Here is a 14,332-nt window from a genome sequence, read left to right as displayed (position 1 = left end):
AAATACTCAGCATTCAATCGATACCATACACTCCAACTGCAAGCGCTGCCACAGTTTAGCGCTGTGTTTGCTCTGAGTGCATCAGACAGGAAGGCAAGCGCTAAAAAAAAATTCAAAACCCTACATTATTTTTTTAAATTGCGATGGCCCGGAAAGTCTGTCACCCGAGAGATAAGTTTAGATGTCAGAAGGCTCGTCTTCATGAAAACTATCTTAAATTGAGATTTTACAATTTTACAGTATTTAAATAGAGCTCCTCTCAGATTAGAGCGGAGACGTTATCTTCGCCTTAATTAACAAATACTTTGTCTGAACAGTAAGATAAAACACACATGGAGCAGGGGAATACCCTTCTTTACTGTGTGCTGGAGAGATTAAAGAAAAAAAAATTCTGACAGCTGAATAATTACATGACATGGATTATTCATGAAATGTTTCAATCGAGAAAGAATACTAATTTAGATAGGAAATCAAGGACGAAGCACTTACACACGGGAAAACAATAAAAAAAAAATGTTTTAGAAACCGGTAAAGAACGGAAACAACACTTCAAATACACGGAGATCACGGAGAAAAAAAAACAAAAAAACCAATGATCCTAGCTAATGAAATAAAGCAGACCTTTAAGTAATCTGCATTCACTCCCATTAGGCTACTCAGAGCGAAGACGTTTTTCAGGCTCAATTCCAGTGGAAATTTTGAACACTTCTGCCCCGCAGACCATACAGAGCAGAAACGCCAGCAAACCCCTTTTTGGCTCGAGGATTACCACCACAATCCCCTGCAGCTCAGAAATGGTCAGGAAATTGAACGGAAATAAGCAGGGATAAATAACCGTATGAGGAATGAGGCGAGGAGGGGGGTGGGGGGAGGGAGGGAAGGGTGGGAGGGGGGAGATAGAGCGGTGCCAAGGACAGCGACGGCCGGGCTGGAACACATGCGGTCAGTGAAGTGCAGATGGCAGAGATGGATGCCACCCAGAAGAGAGTTTGAGAAGTGGGACAGCGAGAGGGAGAGGATGGGGAACTCGGGAGCATCAGCAGCAGCAGCAGCAGCAGAAGACGGACACGCTGTAGACTGGCCGTTCAGCGAAAATGACTATAATTCATTGCAGGTCCTTTCACTGACCTTTCAGCAGAGTGCTCGCCCACTGCGACTCCGGCAGGCCTCTGGCCGGCGCTACACAGCGGGCTGAGTAAGTCCACCCGCTGCCCACGGAGAAAGCTCTCCTCGGGCTCTCAGACTTTTGAGCGCCACGGACAGAGCTTGGCGAGCGCCACCGCCTCTACTTTCCAACGCTGTCTCCTCTTTCATTATCTCTGTCCGAGCAGCGAAAAAGAGTTTTGTTGTTATTTCCTTCCCCCCGCCCGCCCGTTAGCTTCTTTGTTAGCGGGCAAGATTGCTCTCTCGTAACCTTCATTTTGAAGCACGAGTCCGGTTTATTTCAACTGTCGATGAATCTTCGGAGCTTTTGGCCATTTTTTTTTTTTTTTTTTCTAACAGCTATTACGACGCCAACAAAGTCGATTGCTGGACTCGGCATCGCCGAGTCGATGAGTATGTCAAAGTTAAATCTGGTAGTTGGTCTGTCTCTGGTATTTCAAAGGTTGTGCCTTTTTTTTTTTTTTTCTCTTCCAAATAAACTCGCCTCACCTCAGGAACAGTTTAGAAACTACCAGTTTTACTGGAGTCTTATCTGCAGACCACTGACTGGCTCACGGGGGGGCAACCTGGAGGCCAAGGGTGCTTCAGCAGTGGCAATGAAGGAAGGACAAATTCTTCCGTCGAACTTTTCTCACTCCATTTCGTTCTGCTATCGGGGGACAGAACCCTTTTCCAGACAAATATCTCTTGACCTGTGCTTCAGCTGGTAAAGTTTTTATGTTGATCCGGCCCTAAACCAAGATCTTTTTTACTCTGCATGTATTGCCCCTGTTAAGGGAGGAGTTGTTTTTTTTTCTGTCATTTGACTGAGCCAGGGCAGCTCATTTCCCATTTTTTTTTTGTTCTTGTTTTTTTTTTTTTACCCTAAGTTATGCTAATTAGCAGTTTGCTTTAAAGTGATGCACATTATACGAGGGTAGTGCTAATGCTTTAATCTATGTAGCCACCAGGAAGAGAATAAGAGTATTTCCCAAAATAACGTAGCTGATGTTGCAAAACCTGACAAAAGACTTTAAGTATTAATTATATGCTTGAGAAATCCAACTTAATGAAACTTGAACAAAAAAAAAAAATCCTGCAATAATGACTCAATGACTTCTTTTTACGTAAACAGCGAGAGTTCTGTTGCCCGCGATGTAATACAAGTTGCTTTAACTTGTCGTAATTTGTCAAACAACAATCCTGCGTTGCCTTTAGGACACTTTCTGCGGTAGATGACAAACAGATTCTTGAAGAGACTCTCACTACAAAACCAGACACCAGACATAAAATGCACTTTGAAGCGGATTGCTAAACACGTTCTGTTTGGAGGACGAAGAAACTTTCGCGAAGGGCGCCGCTTGCCGAGGCTTGCGCCGCCGTCTTTCAGCTCGTCCTCGTCCTTCTCTACCTCCCTTCTCTATCTGTCCGTCTTCCTCCTTTTGTATTTTCTCCGCTAACGCCCGCTCCTCGAACCCCCATCTTTCTAAAAAAAAAAAAAAAACAGAACAAAGGAAGGAGCAGATGCCGACGCTCGTTCGCTCCCCGTCATTACATCCTTGTTTTAAACACGGCGGCGGGCCGAGTTCCCGCAGAGAACCTGATTGATTCGCAGAAGTACAAACAGCCAATTACTCTTTAATGCCACTGAGTGAGAGCCAATTCAGCCAGCGGCGCTCGCCGGTGCCACGAGAGACAGAGCGGCGCCGCCGCTCCCATCATCGCGAGATGGATGAGGGACAATGGAGGATTATCTAAACTGCTCCCAATCAATATGTCACTCTCTTCTGCGTTACGCCTATCAGTGCACATCATATTAGCTCCCATCAGTGCCACGCGGATAAAGCATTAATAGTAACGACTCTGCACTGGCGGTGGTCTGTGAAATAAGACGAGTAAAACCTCCTTAACACATTACACGTATGTATTTCCCATGTTCGTCTGGCTCCGGGTGGTGTTATGTGCCAGCGGGCTCAGCGGGGAGGAAAGTAAGCGGAAACTGTCAGTTTTAGCGGATTAGCTGTTGGTGTAGCGGGCAGGTGTAGCTCTCTGGGTGGAGACCCATCGTGTTTCCCTGAGCTTATCTGAAATCCCAGGACAGCCACACACACACACACACACACACACACACACACACACACACACACACACAGACTTATACTCACACACACTTTCATCCCTTCTGTGGAAGCCCTGCAGGCAGCCGCTGCCCTTGATTGGCTCATTTCTAACCTCTGAGGATATGATTCCCACAGGTTTGCACTCCCAGTGATCTTTCTGTATTTTTCTCGCTGCTTGTAGCCGCAACCTCCCGCCACCATACATCTCTCTGGCTGTCCGTCCGTCCGTCCGTCCCACCCAGAAGCCACATGCCCAACTCATCTCAGCTCATCTGCAAACATACGATAGCAGCGCCTCCATCAGCCAGAGCGACGAGGACGGACAAGATGGGCGACAATCCTGCACAAATGACTTCCTTAATCCTAATGCATTCCTCGCGGGTGTGTGTGTGTGTGTGTGTGTGCGTGTGCGTGTGTGTGGGACATGGATACAACTTTATCACGCGTGAACATCTCAGTATACTCAGGACATGAGGACACAATATGATGGGAAACATTTCCTGACCAAGCAAAGCAAAGTCTGGAGGAGAGAGTGAGAGGACAACCAAAACAGTGACATTTAAAAGGTCAATACTCCAAAGAAATAAAAAAAATGTTTTAATTGCTTCTACTGATATGTAGTTATGTCGATATAGTTCATTTCACATGCTGTTTTTTTTTTTTTTGCTGCCATGGTAACACGACAAAAGTGAATTTACTGTAATTTAAAAATGTAACAGCGGTGCTCATCATAATGAAACGAGAAGGCTCAAACTCACTATGAGTAATTTTCACGTGGTTTTCATTTTTATCTCTAAGAAAACTGAATCATCTGCAGAAGGTCCGTGGATGATCACGACTGAACGAAACCCTGTGGAGATATATTTTCGACTTTCGAACGTAAGGTTTGAATGCTTCTAAGGATCACAAAGAAACGTCTATTCACCTCCACTGTACTGAACGGAGAAACAGAAATCTCAGTGAGTGACTGTGAGTAAAAGATCTACAAATTACAACAGACTTCAAGAAAAGTCACAAAAACAATTTTAAAGGTGATTATCAAGCATCGTGTCCGTTAGGATAATGTGAGCTGTTCCGAGTTGTTTGCCGGCTATTGTAGATATGAGAAGAAATATGTCCAAAAGGTGATTTTGCATATTTGGCACACTTACTGTATATTCAAAAGAGAAAACTAGATGATAATGAAAAGAATGCTTTGGATACACTATTCAGGCCTGGAGGTTTAGAAGCAGGTTTGATTTCTTGCGTCAAGGAAAAACATCCAAGGCTGAAAAAAACACCGGCAAATAAAGTGATTCTCCTGAGCTTCTTCTCAGAAGATGACAACAACAGGACTCAAACAAAAATAAAAAACATCAGTAAATCCTCGAACACAAAGAGTTCCCATTTTTCCCGACTGATGGGTGCAACAGCAGCTTTCAACACAGGATTTATCAGGTTTGCTTAGAAATGGTCTTTTAAGAATAATTTTTGTTCAATTCAGGACCTTGAAAATAGGCAAAATAAAAGTCAACACTCCAAACATCCTTTTTTTGTATTTTGTTAAACTGGTAAATACATATAAATCATTGCATGGATACATCTCAGACTGATGTGGCTACATCTAATTTCATAAATGCATCTTTTAAATTAAGATGATCGATCTATGCAATGTAATATTATGAACAATCTTAAAATAAAAATAAAAAATGATATATGATTACTTTTTCTCCCGACTGTGCAGTTCCTCACAATCCATGAAATGGGTTATATGAACCCTCCGACTGATTTCTGGCACCACCCGGAATCTGTCGGACACGGCAACACATCAGCCGGGAAGCTACAAGCAGCTCCAGCGGGGGTAACTGTGATGCTGTTAGCACCGAAGTCGCAGCACACTGTGGTATCAGTAAGTGGTAAAAGCTATAGGAAGAGGAAGAGAGAGAGAGAGAGAGATGAAATTTGCTGTGGTGTCAGTGGAGATTGACTGGAGATCAGGGACATCATAAAATGCCTCCCCGGAGCCCGTTAGCTGAGGGGAACACATCAGAGGGTCGGTCCCTGAACCCGGGGAGTTCGGCTGTTCTGGAGCAAAATGAAAGTGAGCTGAACAAACAGAAACACCACTGTTAGGTTTGACGCCGTGGTCTCACACTGGCAAGACGGAACAGAGAGAATTGATCAACTGCATGTTAAATAATCTTAATTCAACTTAGCAAAGGGACTCAAACCAAACCACACAGCTGCTGAAGTGGGGTAAACAAATCCACCTTTATCGTTCCTTCTGGGAAATCGGCATCTTGCGGTCGCAATAATTAACGCAAATTCAAGCAAACTCTGTGATATTTGCGAGAGCTTGACATTTATTAAAGTTCCCGTGATTTTTCCGGAATAAAGTGTCGTCAACAGGAGCTGTGCTGAAAGTGTTGACAGCACAGCTTTGTGCATCGGAATAAACCGTAACAAGCAGAAAAAATGGAAGTGACGGGATTTGCGGGAAATGTGGCCTTCACAATAAAAGTTTTGAATGAAATGCTTATTATCAAAGGAAGTGATTCCATATTGCTGTGTGCTAAAATAATTTTATAGAGACGTCAAGTTGCAAGAGACTACATTTTGTTTTTGTGCATACAGTAGGCCTACGTGTTGAATTCACATTAATTAAACAGTATCTAAAGCTCTTATTTTGACAGCTGATGTAGTCGTTGTATTCTAGTCACAGACTGTCTGTTCTGTAAAGCAACGTCTATTTTATGATTCTTTTGTAACTTTTAACATGTTTTTAGAACTAAAATATTTCTTTGATGTAAAGTCTGATTGTTTGTTTATAATCAAAGGAGTCATTACATATTTACTCCTTTATCAGGTAGCACACTTTTCTTTCTTTAATTTTTTTGGAATCCCACAATATTACGCTGCAAAAACCGCACATTTTTGATCGCGACAGACACTTTATGTGTAAAACACAGGAAAGTCAGTGAATAGAGTTGTAGACGAGAGCTAGCGAAGAGTTACAGGGCACAACAGCAGCTAATGCTTCCATTATTGTGTGCAGAGTGACCCATGAGGGGTCTTAACAGCGGGAGAATTCTCCACAAAAACCTCCCGAGACCATTTCTATGGAAATAGGCTTCAACTCTGCATATGTGAAGATCCTGGACTCGACTCGTGCGCCTTTGCTAACTGCTCTGACTTTTCCTTAATGTGCCCACCCATAAACATTTCCGAGGATGCGCCGCGGCGATGGCGCCTTTAATTTGAAACATGAAAGAGGAGAGGAAGTGCACAGAGGGGACACTTGAGAGAGCTGTGTAAAAGAGCGTCCCGCAGAGTGGGAGATCATTTGAGTATATTGAGGGGAAAAAAAGGTCAGTATAAAGCTGAGAACATGTGCAACGAAGGAAAGATATTCAGTAGCAAGGTGCACTTTGGTTTCAACATTAGACCCATGCTGGGATTTCACCCACCACGGAAGAAGCACACACAGCAAGCCTCCGAGGTAACAACGGGCCATTTGGGAAGACGGTCCCGGCGGCACTGAGGTAGAAAATAGGGAACGGTATTGTTTGTCCTCAGCTGATGCAATATCTCCCTGCATTCTCACGCACTTCCTTTGCGGATTCGACCCAACGCTTGTCAACAATGCAGGGCACTTTTTTTTTAGGCTACGATTAACAGGCTGTCAGCAAAACGACGACAGCAGCGTTAATGTCTGTGTCCTCTGGAGCTGAGAGAGAGAGAAAGGCCGCAGCGGATCTGCTGGGACTTTAAGAATATCACTGACAGCGTAAACAAGAGATGATTAGGATAACAAGCCTGTGATAAGCCCATTAGCACAAATGTAAAAAAAAGAAGAAGAAAAAAAAAAGAGTAGTGTGCTGAATGGAGCAGCATCAGGTGGTGTGACCAAGTGGCAACCAGCAGTGATGTCATCCAGTGGTTTGTGAACTGCCGTTACGAAGCCCCGAGTTCCTGACCTGACTGCATCACGTAGGCCTGTCAATCAAAGAAACACGCCACCCTCTAAAACACAGCTTTTTGAAGTTTATTTTCTGATTAATGATGACTACTTTTTTTTTTTAATGATTTTCAGATGGACCGCCAGAAACTTGTGGAAAATTTGTATTCACTTCGAATTTCATGAGAGAAGTTGAATGGGAGTCTATGGAGCCGCAGGGTTTTTGGAGACAACCACTAGTGGCACTCTGTGGTATTGCAGCTTAAGGCACTTCTGTATCGGCCTCATTTTTCCGTTACGTCCACTTTTATATACAGTCGATAGGCGTGACGCACCGAGCAGGTAAGAGAACACAAAACTTCAGATATAGTCAATGCTTTTTAACAACTGTGCTTCAGCAGTCTTCATCTGACTATACCAATAACATATTTGATTCCAAGTTAGACATAGTTCTGTTTCTAAACGTACTAATAGATTTACATATATTTCTTATGTTATAAAGGAAGGAGGAAGTCTAAATGTTCTGTAACAAAAAAAAATAAAATACAAAAAAAAAAAATCCTCTGCATAACATTACTCCACTTAAAGCTACTCCACTGCCAGGAAGGTGAGAAACTATTTGAAGACTTAGAATAGATTTTCAAATGAACTTAACACGGTTGTGAAAAATATATTGGAGTCTCAATGGCTCACTGGTGTTAGATTCACACCTGTCACACATGAACACTATTTCCTTTCACTCTGAGATGGTGTTAATAGTCTGCCTTTATTAGACTGCAGGTGATGATAGTGACATGATCTATCCACATAGAACCACCATATAACCACACAGTACAACCGGTGTTACAGCATTCAAATATACAGCAAAACTATAGGACAACGCCAAAAGTGCCTCCAGTTATTTTACCAGTTAGCTTTTTAATAGTGAGACCTTTAAATGCAGAAGAAGACTGATATGCAGTCTATCTTGATTTAGGTGAACAGACTGAGGTGTCCTTGGGCTTAGCACAGGAACCAGTACTACTTCAACTTGGTTTATTTTTTTAAATTTGTTTTCATTTTCATGTCAGGTACCTTACGAATGATGCGCAGCACTGAGACGTGGACGGACCGCGAAGAAGCTATAACCAAAAACGTGACGGACGTTTTGGTGAGCGGTGGTCCGTGCACACGTTGCACATCAAGTTACGTGTCAAACTCTGGAATTTGATAACAGAGACCCTTAAAATGCTACAGACAGCCTGAATGAAGCTTGACAAGTTTGTTTAAGGGACATACCCGGGGGAACGGAACGCCACTGTCCAAAACTGAAAAAGGCGCATTAGGGCAGGCTCGTAACCAGGCCGGTGTTCTCCAAACTTCATGGCTCCACACCACTCCTACTCACTGGACTCGGCTCCCTGCTGCTTCTTTCTGTTCCCCAATAATTTGTCACAAACTTTGACGTGCGCTCTCTGCTCAAGTTTCAGGTTGCGTTAAACATCGCCGACCACTGCTCACAAAAGCACGTGAAACTCAGTTGCTGATTTTGATCAAGCGACCAAACTTTGGACTACTTACTTACAAAGGGTAGATCTTCTCTGCACTCCTTGCGCGCCACGATGCTGCACTCCGTTCGCATGCAATAGGAGCAGCCCTGGAACTTTTTGATCTAGCCTTTTATTATAATCTTATTTATAAGCCTGGCATTTCCTCTGAATCATGAATAGTTAATTGTAGAATCAATAAGTCACAACTTCTGAGGTAATTTGAGGCACAGCTTTGAGCAGTTTAGGTTAGAAAATAGCATTCAGGGATGCTTAAACTAAAGAAAACAGCAGTAACAAGCTCCTTACACCATCTATTGTGTGTTGTGTTCATGATGCTGTGACTTTGATGATGGATATGAAAGAGGAGAGTGTGAGTTTGAGCCGAAACCGCGTCGACCATGCCTCATGTGCCCTCGCTTGCCCGCAGGCCAACAGTAAGCCCACGAGTTGCTGAGTGTTTCAGTTACTGAGTGTTGACAGGACCAATCAGCAGGAACCACCGGCTCCTTCCAGGATTACTGAACATTTCCCAAGCCAGAAAAAAAAAGGAGGAGGAGCGGTCTTAACACCCAGCAGCCCGCAGCGATGCCTCAGAGCGGTTTCGCATCTTAAATCTAGAAAAGATGTCTGACCATATGCAGTAATACATCTTTAATGGAGTAAATAAACACACGGGCCTCGGCGGGCAGCCTGGTGAGGAACAGACCATCATTAGTGCGTGCCGATGTTTGGATTTCTACAAGTGCACATATTCTGCATATAAAGGCACATTCCTGCCTTTCTCTTAGATTAGGCAGATGGCTTTGAATATTAACACATTCTCCACGTTTTCTCGCTGGGTGTAGAAATAAGTCCTGCATCATTACATGCTGCAGCACACTAACACAATATGCTGCAGCTTCATTGACTTCCACTGCCCACGAAAAGCATTTTTTTTTAATCAAAGAGTCATTTATTATTAGTATTAATTATTATTTGTACACTACATTTCTACGTGTCGCTTTTAGCAGATAATGTTTAAAACAGCCGGCAAACTAACGGCAACAATGTAACGGCAACAATGTAATGGAAACAAAGTAACGGAAACAAACTAACGGCAACAAACTAACGGCAACAATGTAACGGAAACAAAGTAACGGAAACAAACTAACGGCAACAAACTAACAGCAACAAAGTAACGGAAACAAAGTAACGGAAACAAACTAACGGCAACAAACTAACGGCAACAAAGTAACGGAAACAAAGTAACGGAAACAAACTAACGGCAACAAACTAACGGCAACAAACTAACGGCAACAAAGTAACGGAAACAAAGTAACGGAAACAAAGTAACAGAAACAAAGTGACGGCAACAAAGTAACGGAAACAAAGTAACGGAAACAAAGTAACAGAAACAAAGTGACGGCAACAAAGTGACGGCAACAAAGTGACGGCCGTGTGGCAGGGCCGTTACCTCTTGTCATTGTCTGTCAATGTAATAATTTGTATACTTTAACAGCACAATACCCTGCTCTAACTAGTATGACCTAAATTAACCATGAAGTGACTTATTTTTCCGCTGAGCAAGTGTTTCTCAACCTTTCACCTCAAAGACGGCTATGTTGAGTGACGTCAGACCTGCGTCTCGAAACTCTGAAAAACCACATTCCTAGTCGGAAATTCACAGTTCGACAGGCGTTCAGGTGAATTCTCCCACTCGGGGGGCCGGAACTTTCCCACTTCCAAGTTGCTTGTGAACACACCATAACCTCAGAAAGCAACCTTCCGCTTGCTGCTTGTATCCTCCAAAGAGTGTTGAGAAATGCGTTACCAACTCAGAACCTCTTCAACACAAATAGAAATAGAAATAAACAAAAACCATCATGACATGCTGTGAGACAAGTAGAAGTATTATGCGATACTTTTGTCTTTACAAATCTGAATCTGAAAAGCACAAAGAACATCTATAGTGGAAAACATTTGCAAAGCAGATATAATTTGACTTGTTCAGTCAACTTATACTTAAATTTTTGATTTATTTGATTTATCTATTTCATATTTGTGTGATGAATCTTGTTATATTGTGCCTGTTTATGTGTACAAATAATGGGTCATTATTTTGCTCCAATTTCATCATAAACTTGTTTTGTAAACAGCTTACTAACCGAGCTAAATCAGTCTAATGTTTGGAGAATGAGGCAGTAAAATAAGGCTCAGACAGTTGTTAACTTTTCAATTTACGTTTAAATGGAAAGAAAAAGATCAATGAAACTTTAACAACAGGTGAGGCGCTTCATTCTGAACTTCTCAACTGAGCTTTGACAAAGTGAAGCCAATACCGCAGCCAAATATCACATTGAAAACAATGAGACGTTCAGTTAAAGAGGGTGAGAGTAATTACGGTGCCACAGGGTGACTTAACGCAAGACAGACGGCTCAGACTGGGCTCTGAATAAATCTTGCAAGTACTTTCTCGAACAGCACTTTGATTACAAGTAAATAATCTCATCTTCAAATCATTCAGCTGCATATTAAAACATTTATGAGCATGTAATGGTCATATTTAATGACAGCTTAGAGCTACAGCCAGACACAATCCCCTGTTTATAAAATACAAGAGGAGATATTAATTTGCTCTGTAAAACAACTATAACGATATCAGCGGCACCCCGTCAGACTGCTGGGCTGAAATAAAACAACTGAAAATGACATGATTAGCCCCATCTGCTGTGCAAGACGTGTTAAACTCAGCCGATTTAAGTTGAAGGTGAGAGTGAAGCCATGTCAAATATCAACATACTGTACAATTTATCCCTCTAATCCAGTTACAATAGAACTTTGAGCCGCCTTCCGGGTGCAACCCCCAAAACATGGATAATGCTGCCGTGGCCAATACAAGCCGCGGCTCTGCGATTTTACATAGCCGATCTAACAATCAGCGTTTCCCAGCCCTCACCCGTATGGTGCGGGGCCGTCGTGGATCGGAGTGGAGCTCTGGGTAAACCTCTTTACCATGCAGATCAAACAGAGGCAGAGAGACTGGAGGGCTCGCGGCTACTCGGCTCTCAGCATGTTTAGTGGATTCAAGTCTGCTGTGGCTCCGACCCAAAGACAACCGCGCCGAGCAATCGAGCAAATCCTTCAATCCACAGATTGACGCTCCCAAGCCTCTTAATCAAATAAGGCCATTAGCTCCATCACAAGTAATCCGGGCCTCCAGCACCCACAGACTAGGGCTTTTTACTTTTTTTACTCAGCCAACAAACACTGGAAGCACCCCGACCGCTGACTTATTTCGCGGAAAACCCCTAAAAATGCACAAGATGATGTCTCAAAAGTTAGATTTTTTTTATTTTGCTTTTGAGGAAAGGTGAAACATGCAGTGTATGCAGTATGAGCTGGCAGATGGCCAAAACGTGCAGCCTGCACTTCACAGTCTGAGTAAAAAAAATATCTAAATCAGCTCGAACAGGAACTTTTCCACTGAAAGTTAGGCTTAAATCTTAGCAAAGTTTGAGCAAAAAAAAAAGAAAAAGTTTTAAATCATCCTGAGAGGACCAATACGTGTGCCAGCCCAGTGAATACAAATGATGTCTTCTAAAAGTTTACACAGCTCTGAGCTCGCAGGCAGCTCGTTGCTTCCCCGTTCGTTCCAAGAGGCGACAGTACAAAAGCCAACTAGCGGAGACTTTAAACTTGCTATAAACAAGCAGCGATGACTCTGTCTGACTTTTTTTTTATGTCACTGTCACATCATCTGCAGTTGCAAACATAAACTGTTTATTTTTATTTTTTTTAAAGCATCTTCTGTTGTACATTTGAGATGATTCAAGAGGACTGAAGATGGCAAACAGCATGTTGAATTCAAGAGTTGAACCTCTGTAGCACAGAACAATGAAGTATTTTAGTCAGTAAAGCAGTATTGTTCTTCTCTCACACTGTTAGTCAGAGAATTGACCATTTTAGCCATTAAGAAAACATAGTAGTTAACAATATTGCCGCTAAATCACCGATTTTCATATTGGCATCAGAAACATTTCAAACCACACAAATCTCTGCAGGTGAGATGCGTCAACCAGTGTTCTGATTTAGCATTCGCATTTTATGAAAAACGACAACAACAGCCAAAGTGCCTCCAGTGTTTCACTTCGTCCCACCTCCTGACATCGTGGTGAAAGTTCACGACTCTCTTTACAGCCAGTCATCATCATCGCGTCACCCTCCTCAGCTCAATACGAATCTCCCACAGCCGTCATAAACGCATTCATTCCCGAAGGACAGCAGCCACTGAAACGCTCCCTCCCACTTGCCACCCATACTGCTTTTAACATCGCGAGCTAATAGATATTATGAGTCAGCCGCCGGAGCCCCGGCTCAGCCTGAGGTGGGTTAAACAACAACAACAAAAAAAAAAAAAAAAAAACCCGCAGTCCTACCTTCGCAGTAAGTGGAGTCCCCGTGGATGGAGGCATAGCCGCTCTTGCATTCGCACTCTGCTTTAGTATTCCTGTTTTTACACTCGGAGTTTTCCCCACAAATGAGTCCCTCTGCGCAGAAGTCGTAACCTGAAAGAGAGACACGACGGAGGTGTTAAAAAAAAGTCCGCTCACTCAAGGCAGCGGAAAGTTGTGGACAAACACCGCATGCATAATTGTGGGCCGATATAAAAGCACGGGGGAAAAAAAAAACACAACCTCGGTGCCGTCGCCCCGCGACGCTGCGGACGGCGGGTTGAGCCCCGGTGTGGAAGTTTACGACTGCAGTAGATTTTGGTGCGAGATTTAAAAGCTTTGTCCTCCGTGCAAACGGGCGCAAACGACAATAAGACAAAAAAAAAATGCGCGAGTCATCAGTTCGCTGCTTTGTTACTCATTTGTTCTTTTTTGTATTTTGAGACACGACACACAGCTTCAATTCAAAGGATGCCTGCGTAAACAACACATCAGTGCTACAAACAAGTGCTTACAGGTAAATATAAAACATAACTGCGACTAATTACATTTTATTTTGCCAATTCATTTCAAATTAGACACCTCATTTTATTTAACAGAGCAAGTGAAAGGATAGTTTTTTTTTACATGTAGAGTACTGCATTAGTCATATAATGAGGACTGGGCACACATGGCCAGACCAAGCGGTAACCAGCAGTGACGTCGCTCGTTGGTTTGTGAACGGCCGTTGAGAAGCCTCGAGTTCAGGTTTTGGTCGGCGCCATCTTGCTAGTTCGGAGCGGTTTGGAGCAGGAAGTGACCATATTTGGACGAGCTGGGGGGGAGGGGAGCGAGCGGAGGGTCCGACTCGATCTGATCGGAAACACGACGACACTACGTCCCGCATCGGCCTCATTTTTCAGACCCGGAAGCTCCGTCCACTTTGATCTACAGTCTAAGGGCCGGACCCCGAAGGATCTGTAATGCGGAAATTTCAAAATAAAAGCACACAAGAAGATGCTATATAACAACTGTGTAAATAAAATGCTAAATAGACCACTTCCGGCTGCTATAATTCGGTAGTAGCACAACATGAAATAATTATAGCCACCTTTTAAAGCTACAGGAGGTGAGCGCTTCCTTGCATAGAAATCAGCAGTGCGGGAGTGCTGCAGTGACAAGGTCACAATTTCA

The 14,332-nt window shown here is 43.1% G+C and overlaps 1 protein-coding gene across 3 annotated transcripts in view; it reads right to left on the bottom strand.

The window, feature by feature from the left end:
• The window catches only part of LOC138207994 (protein kinase C-binding protein NELL1-like), a 252,661-nt gene that overhangs the window by 135,381 nt on the left and 102,948 nt on the right, over positions 1-14,332 (bottom strand). For all 3 annotated transcript variants that reach the window (XM_069165603.1, XM_069165604.1, XM_069165601.1), the window contains exon 12: positions 13,145-13,273. In XM_069165603.1, coding sequence (XP_069021704.1) covers positions 13,145-13,273 — 129 coding nt within the window. The remainder of the gene's footprint in view (positions 1-13,144; positions 13,274-14,332) is intronic.

The sequence above is a fragment of the Embiotoca jacksoni genome, unplaced genomic scaffold (assembly GCF_022577435.1).
Source record: "Embiotoca jacksoni isolate LCO1_2020_lvr unplaced genomic scaffold, fEmbJac1.0.p SCAF_35, whole genome shotgun sequence".
Lineage (NCBI taxonomy): Eukaryota > Metazoa > Chordata > Actinopteri > Embiotocidae > Embiotoca > Embiotoca jacksoni.
The sequence above is the reverse complement of the archived record's forward strand: the minus strand, read 5'-3'. Positions and strand labels throughout refer to the sequence as shown.